The 8,387-nt window shown below is 47.1% G+C and overlaps 1 protein-coding gene across 1 annotated transcript in view; it reads right to left on the bottom strand.

The window, feature by feature from the left end:
* KNSTRN (kinetochore localized astrin (SPAG5) binding protein) overlaps positions 1–1,588 on the bottom strand; it is a 10,048-nt gene extending 8,460 nt beyond the window's left edge. The window contains exons 1-2 of the mRNA XM_040620408.1: positions 1,380–1,588; positions 1,096–1,190 (exon numbers count right to left, since the gene is read on the bottom strand). Of these exons, the coding sequence (XP_040476342.1) occupies positions 1,096–1,190; positions 1,380–1,588 (304 nt within the window). The remainder of the gene's footprint in view (positions 1–1,095; positions 1,191–1,379) is intronic.
* Positions 1,589–8,387: the final 6,799 nt, after the last annotated feature.

Genomic DNA, 8,387 nt, shown 5'->3' with positions numbered 1-8,387 from the left:
CCCCCCCCCCCCAACTCCTGGGTCCTGCTGATACCAGATTACCATTTAGGTGTTCCGAGGCCAGGTAAGACAAACAAAAACACCCTGGAAGCCTTTGAGAAAAGCCTGTTTACAAGATCAATCCTGCTGCGGCTCATCAGCCAGCTGCACAGAGACCTCTGGGAAGGAGCCTCAAACAGCTACTTTAAAGTCTCCCGCCACAGGTTCTAATGTTTGAAGCTTATTTTGTGCCCTGCCCTCGAGCTCAGGCAGCCCCACTACCGCAGCGCCTAGGAGATGACTTTCAGCCACAACAACCCCACAAAGCCAGCTGGAAAGCAATCAAAAATTGTTTTTAATCCTGTTTCTTCTCCCAAGGTTATGGACCACTCTGGATAGGAGTAGCTCCTCTCTCTCACTTCACCCAACAATTTATTGAGAACTCACTATATAAGAGACATGGTGCAGAAACAAATGTGAATTAGACCTGGTGCGAACCTAAGAATCACGCTTCTCGAATGACTCTCCTCCCATCTCCCTGACAACAAACCCAGGCCCTCCAGATAGCCCAGATCTGGAAATAAAACTGGCAATTGTTTACAAAGGGATTCCTGGGGCGCCTGGGTGGCGCCGCTGGTTAAGTGTCTGCCATCAGCTCAGGTCATGATCCCAGGGTCCCGGGATCGAGCCCCTAATCGGGCTCCCTTCCCAGTGGAGAGCCTGCTTCTCCCTCTCCCCCCTGCTTGTACTTTCTTTCTCTCTTTCTCTCTCTGTCAAATAAATAAATAAAATCTTTTAAAAAAATAAAAAAGGATTCCTAGCTTGAGGAAGTAATATTGTGAAACAATCAGCAACTTAATCTAATTAGTGAATGCAGCACGATTAGGTTTGGGAAGAGGAATGGGGGAGGACACGTCTAAAATCCTACCACAGGGCCCTTGCTCCAACCCCCATCATAAAGCTAGACAGTCCAGTTCTAGGGGAGGTAGCAGATTGTCAGAGCCCATGAATTGCCCTTCCCCTGCACGCGCCCCGCTTTCCTGGCCACTGATCTGTGCCCTCGTACTCCCCGGCCGGACCACCCCCGCCGGTCCGCAGGGCGGCGTGGGCACCCACCTGCCGGCGGGCCGCCGCTCTGCACAGCGGGGGGCTGCAGGGTGTATACTGTCTTAACCACGCTGGTCATCGTAACGAGGCGGCACGGCTGGGCCCTGGAAGATGCAAGGTGAACGTTACCCTGTGAACTCCGGGGGCCCAAGTAGGTGGAGTAACCCCCGGAGAGCGCGACCTGGCCTGTCCCGGCCCAGGGAAGAAGTCGGGAGAAAGAAAATTCTCCATTCCCAGCCCATCTCGCCCACCCCCGACATCCAGCCCGGTCCCTCGCCCCGGGAGAGTCGAACCCAGGATCCTGCAGCTCCTGCCCGCAGCCCTCGTCGCCCTGGTTCAAAGGATGCGCCTCTGTAACTGCCGCACCAGCTACCGGGTCTGCCGCCGGGCTTTCAAATGGAAACTTCCGGTGATTGGGCGGGAGGAGGAGCGGTTCCCGCTTTGTAGGCGGCCATGTTGTACGGCTAGCCGTGCTGTGGGCCACGCCTTTAGAGGCTGCCATGCTGTACGGCAGCTCAGAGCTGAGACGAGAGCTTCGAAGCTTTAGGTGTCGGAGGCCCCAGGTCTGGGCGGGGGAGGGGAGTGGTGCACTTTGCCTGCCTGAAAGGAGCTGTGAGCCGCCCTGTCATATTCCGAGCTTGAGACACAAACGCGGTCACGGTTAGAGTCTATGTCACAATCCTCTTTATTTGGTCCGCGATTGTTAGGGATTTTGCACGATGCCTGATTGGCAAGCGCATAAGAGTATTTGGATGGGCAGGGTGGAGAGTAGCAAGTGAGGTTTAAAAAGGGTCTGTGGGCTGAAATACCCGCCTCACCTACCCTCAGTCCTAACTTCAAAGATTTATTTATTTACTTGAGAGAGAGAGAGAGAGAGAGAGAGAGCGCACACATGTGAGCAGGGAGAGGGAGAGAGGGAGAGAGAGAGAATCTCCAGCGGACTCCTCTCTAAGCGGGGGAGCCCCAGGCGGGGCTTGATGCCACCACCTTGAGATCATGACCTGGGCCAAAACCCAGACTGGGGGGCTTAACTGACTGAGCCACCCAGGCACCCCAGTCCTAACTTTAATTAAGTTGTTTTGTTTTTTGTTTTTTAATTATTTTTTTAAAATGTAAGCTCTATGACCAACGAGGGCTTGGACTTATGACTGGGAGATCAAGAGTCCCACACTCTACCAACTGAACCAGCCAGGTGCCCCAACACTTACCCAGATTTTAAGCAGAGAGTCAGAGCTACTCCTAGAGAACAGGGCAGGGTTCTCAAGCACTTAATGCACTCATTCATTTTACTCAATAAATATATATTGAGCACCTGCTGTGTGCCAGACCACTCTTCTAAAAGAACAGATGGGAGCGGAGAAATAAATATCCAGACTGACTTTGGCTTTGCCCTCTGGAGTTTACGATCTAGAAAATGGAAACAAAAAATCACACAAACTCATTAGTTACATCTTAATTAAGTGGGAAAAATACTCAAATAAATATATATTTACCAACTGTAGTAAAACTATGAAGGAAGAGCACAATGTGCTATGAGAGAGAAAATTGGGGAAACAGTTGAAATTGGATAGTCAGGGAAGGTGACTAAGGTGATGTTTGATTAATGAAAGATGAATGGGAGCTCGGGGCGCCTGGGGGGCTCAGTCAATTAAGCATCTGCCTTCGGCTAAGGTCATGATCCCAGGGTTCCGGGATCGAGCCACACGTGTTGGGGGGGGGGGGTCCCTGCTCAGTGGGGAGTCTGTTTCCCCTCTCCCTCTGCCCCTCCCCCCTGCTTGTGCCCTCTCTCTCGCAAATAAATAAAATCCTTAAAAAAAAAAAAAAAAGGTGAGTGGGAGTTCATCAGATGAACAATGGGGGAGAGAGGAAAAATGCAAAGTCCCAAAGCAGGAATGACTAGCAGGGAATGGAAGATGGGAGGAAAGCCATACAGATAAAGCTGGAGAAATCAGAAGTCAAATGGCAACCTTTGCCCGCCAAAGGTAAAGAGATTAGATTTTATCTCAAGAGTAGTGGGAAGTCATTGAATTACTAGAGCAGGAGAGTGTTATTCAATTTATATTTTAAAAAGCTCATTCTGACTACTTCATAGAGAAAGGATTGAAGGGGGGTAAGGGCAAAACCCTGGAGACAGTTGGGAGGCTACTGTAATCATTCACAGGAGAAATGATGGTGGATTGGCCGTGAGGGTGCTGGCGGTAGAGTGTAGAGACCGCCGTTAGGCAAACAGGCTAGAGCGATGGATGGAATGCAGAAGAGCCCACAGCAACCACCTGGCTGACTACAGATGGGCCCATCAGGCGACCCACCTCGTAATCTCCATAGGTCCTAACTGACCAATGAATGGGCTACGACAACTAGGCCCAGTTACCAAAAAAGGGAAGATTCCATATGTCCCCATACCGCCTCACCTTCCCTCTTTATTTATTTATTTTTTTAAGATTTTATTTATTTATTTGACAGAGACAGCAAGAGAGGGAACACAAGCAGGGGGAGTGGGAGAGGAAGAAGCAGGCTCCCAGCAGAGGAGCCTGATGTGGGGCTCGATCCCAGAACGCAGGGATCACGCCCCGAGCTGAAGGCAGACGCCCAACAACTGAGCCACCCTGGCGCCCCTCACCTTCCCTCTTTAAAAACAGTCCCCACGCACTGTCTCGAGGCAGACAACCTCTCCTCTGCGGTCTTCCCTGTGGCTCCCTTGTCATGTATTCCACACCCACTGCCTCACGGCAGACAGCCTCTCCTTTGCTGTCCTACCCATGGCTCCCTTGTGCCGTATTCAATAAACGGCTATCTCTTGGTTTTGCCTCAGGCGAGTCCTTTCACCACCCATGCCACGGGCTTCCACCTGATCATTGCCCCACATTTTGGGGCCCCCCTTCTGATTGAACAGACACCACAAGGATGGAAGAGAAGCAGACACATTTAAGACACTTTTTGGAAGTAGAATCTCAGGACTCAGTGTTGGACTGGATGTGGGAGGAGGGGAAAGGGAGAAGGAAAAAAATTTTAAAGATTATTTATCTTAAGGTTTTTAAATTTATTTATTTACTTGACAGAGAGAGTACAAGAGAGCACAGGCGAGCTCAAGCGAGGTAAGTGGCAGAGGGAGAGGAAAAAGAAGGCTCCTGGCTGAGCAGGGAGCCTGAGGCCGGGCTGGATCCCCGGACCCCGCAATCCTGACCTGAGCTGAAGGCAGATGCTTAACTGACTGAGCCACCCAGATGCCCCTACAAGATTACTTATTTTAGAGAGAGAGAGCACAAATAAGGGGAGGGGCAGAGGAAGAGAATCTCCAAGCAGACTCCCTGCTGAGCATGGAGCCCAAAGCTGAAGCAGGGCTCAATCCCACAACCCCTGAGATCATGACCCCAGCTGAAACCGAGTTGAACGCTGAGCCACTCAGGCGCCCCAAGAAGGAAATCGTAAGGAGAATTCCCAGGCTTCATAACTGTGTGGATAGAGTCACTATCTTATGTTGCTGGGAGATTGAGAGCTTAGTTTTGGACATGGTAAACTTGAAATGCCTCTCAGACATTCAAGTGGAGCTGTCAAGTAGACAGTTTGAAATATAGGCTTTGAGCCCAGAGGGGAGTCTGGGTTGGAGATCTACTCTTGAGAGTCATGGGTATATGGATGTATTTAAAAAAAAAAAAAAGCTGAGATATTCGATGAGATCACCAAAGGAAGAAGTGTACAGTGTCCAGAGAGCCAAGGATAGGGATAGCAGCATTTAGAAGTTGCGGTGATAAGGTGCCAGCCAAGGAACCTGATAAAGAGGTGTCAGAGAGGTGAGAAGACAACAAAAAAAGGTGGTATTTTAGAAGCCAAGGAGGAGGAAGTGGTAAACTGCTGAAGGAGGGAGCGGTAAACTATTGAAAATAATTGGTAAAGAAGTCATCGGCAAATATAGCAAAAGGAATTGTGGTGGAGAGGTAGGTCTGCATAGAAGTCACCTTGGAGTGGGTTAAAGAGTACCTGAGAAATGAAGAAGCGGAGATGGCAGATGCAGACCTGAGCAACTTGGTGAATGGAGTAGAGCAATTGGGCAGTAACGGTGGAGGTGGGTTGTGGGGGTCAAGGAAAGGTTTTCTCAGAGATGCAGCAACTAGAGGATACATGTGCTGAGGGGAATGAGCCAGCTGAGAGGAAGAAAAGGGTGCTTCAGGGAGAGGGGTTGATCAAAGGAGCAAAGTCAAACACAAACAGGGAAAGAAGATGAAATCTCAGTAGCATTTTCAAAATCTTCTTTTTTTGTTCACATACCTCCACAAATAATCAAACAGAAACAAAAACAGTGTGCCCTCTCACCCATTTTTAGTTGATGCCTACATTTTTCCATAATTTTAAATAGTTGTAAAGGACCAACTTTCTACCTATTATATATTGTGTACCTCTTTATTCATTTCTAAAATTCTTCTGGTGTTTCATTTTGGACAATTTCTCTTGCCATGTCTTCAAGTTCACCAATCTTTTTTTCTGCAGTGTCAAAATGATTGTTAATTCCATCCAGTGGTTTTTCATCTCAGACATTTGTTTTCATCTCTGCAAGTTCAATTTGTATTTTTAAAGATATCTTCCAAGTCTCTACTTACCTATATGAACATATGGACTACAGCTATAATACTGTCTTTGTCTGGTAATTCTCACATCAGTGTCAGTTCTGGGTTGGTGTCGATTAGTTTTCTTCCTCAGTATGGTTCATATTTTTCTGCTTATTTGCATGACTGGTAATTTTTTTTATTAGAACTCAGACACTGTGAATCTTGTGTTTTGCATGCTGGTTATTTTTGTATTCCGTAAATATTCTTGAGGTTTGCGCTGGGACTCAGTTACATTACTTAGAAATAGTTTGAAGCCTTCAGGTCTTGCTTTTAAAAGTTATTAGATGGGATGAGCAACTAGGGCTAATAAAAAAATTAATAAACTGGGCTAATGTGTCCCCACCATTAAGGCAAGACCCTTCTGAGAACTCCAACCAACGCTTCATAAATTATGAAGTTTTCCAGTCTGGCTGATGGGAACAGACACTATCCCACTCCTCTATGAATATCGGCTACTGTTCCCTCTAATCATTTTGGATGATTCTTTCCTTAGTCTCAAGTAATTTCCTTTCCATTTACATGATGAGTAGTGCTCTGCTGAATACTCGAGGGGGGCTCTTTACAGATTTCCAGAATTCTCTATGCACCTTTTTTCTCTCCAGTACTCTGTTCTGAGCACTTTAGTTTGGGTTACCACAAACTCTGAGCTATCTCCTCAGCTCAGGGAGCCTGCATGGCCCTGCCTGGGTTCTCCCTCCCTGCAATATGTCCTGGAAACTCTCTTAAGCAATAAGCTGAAGCAATCATAGGGCTCACATCATTTGTTTCTTGTCTCTCAGGGATCACTGTTCTTTGTTGTCTGATGTCCACCATCTTGAGAACTGTTGTTTCATAGTTTTTATGTTTAGTTGATTGTTTCGGGAAGGAGGGCAAATCTGGTCCCTGCTACTCCATCTTGTCTGAAAGGGGAAGTTGTATATGTACTCTAAATGTATTTTTGTTCAAACTATGGAGCTGCAGATTTAAATCATCCCATTTTTGGAAAATGCTCACCATATATCCCATGTGCAAAGCCAGACCTCTGTACCCATCAGCCAAATCGGATCGGCTTTCTTTTTTTTTTTTTTTTAAGATTTATTTATTTTAGAGAGAGAGAGACAGAGACAGAGACGCAGAGAGAGGGTGTGGGGGAAGGGGCAGAGGGAGAGAGAGAGAATCTTAAGCAGACTCCACACTGGCCATGGAGCCCTATGCAGGCTGACCCCGTGACCCTGAGATCATGACCCCAGCAGAAATCAAGAGTCGGATGCTCAACCGACTGAACCACCCAGATGCCCCCAGACTGACTTTCTATCATAAAAGTCTGATACTGTCTTTCAGTTCAAACAAATGTGGTTAAGACACATCCTGTATCAACCTTTCACTCTTGATTTGAATTTTTTTTTTTAAGATTTTATTTATTTATTTGACAGAGATAGAGACAGCCAGCGAGAGAGGGAACACAAGCAGGGGGAGTGGGAGAGGAAGAAGCAGGCTCCCAGCGGAGAAGCCTGATGTGGGGCTCGATCCCATAACGCCGGGATCACGCCCTGAGCCGAAGGCAGACGCTCAACCGCTGTGCCACCCAGGCGCCCCTTGATTTGAATTCTTAAATGAAGAAGGCACAGAACTGAATAATCACACAGAGGCCTGATAATGATTATAACTTTATCAAGGTCCTTTCAGGGCTTTTCAGCACAGAGTGGCTTTGGACAACCAATCATTTACGTAGCACACAGTGGCTTTCTTTTGTTTCTCATCTTCCCATCGAACTGAGTTACAATTTCTTCTCTTGAGCATAAATACCTCCAGACCTTGAGTTATAGTTGTCCCTGGGATGAAGGGTTGGGTGGAAAGGGTGAGGAATGCCTGTTTTTTTCTATCCCCAAGCAAATGGAATCTTGATAGATGGGATGGGGTGTCAGAGAGCTTGTCAATGCCTACATGTTTTATCAAAGGCTGAGATAAGGCCACCATGGAAAAAAAGATCAGAAACTCCCCAGATAAATGGGTGAAGGCTATAAACCAATGAATCTTCTTTCCCAGTACCTCTCACCTGCCTTCCTGTCCTGTCACGCAATGGGAGAAGAATGGAACGAGTTAGATGGGGCTGAGGATGTTTGGCTTATTAATCTCTTGCGAAACGTGCCTTTCAAAATCAGGCTCAAGATGGGATATTGCCTAAATATCATGGTATCAGATATGCCATGTGCCAGTAAAATCTAAGAGTCTTCTAGTGAAATCAATCTCTGTCCCTGTCAACACAGCGCCACCGCCATGGAAGGATGGGTTTTCCCATAGTAACAAAGGAGACCAAGTTACATCTTAAAAACATACAGCACACATACTCATACTCTGAGTGTGAGATCAAGGATCTGTGGCACGAATAGGAGAAGCGACCTTAAGTCCCAAATGGGTGTTAACATAGTTCTATTTTAAAGTGTCTCAGTGTTAAGAAACTGCTTCTTGAATTTTTCAGAGCAAACATGAATGCCTTGGCTGGTTTCCCCCTGCCTCAGCATGCTTCTAAGCCATATATTCATTGCAACCGCTGATAATAATAATAAAGTGAATAGGTCTGCTGAAACTCACAGGAAATTGGAAATGCTTTAAATCCTGCTTTCCAAAGTTGGGGCCGGAGAGGCAGGCTGGATTTTCCACTGATGTGAGCTGCCTGCTGTTGGTACGGGCCACTCTAGGTGTGAGGTGGTTTTAGCT

The sequence above is a fragment of the Ursus maritimus genome, unplaced genomic scaffold, assembly GCF_017311325.1.
Source record: "Ursus maritimus isolate PB19 unplaced genomic scaffold, ASM1731132v1 scaffold_35, whole genome shotgun sequence".
NCBI classification, from domain to species: domain Eukaryota; kingdom Metazoa; phylum Chordata; class Mammalia; order Carnivora; family Ursidae; genus Ursus; species Ursus maritimus.
Note: the sequence above shows the minus strand (reverse complement) of the source record. Positions and strands in the feature narration are given on the sequence as shown.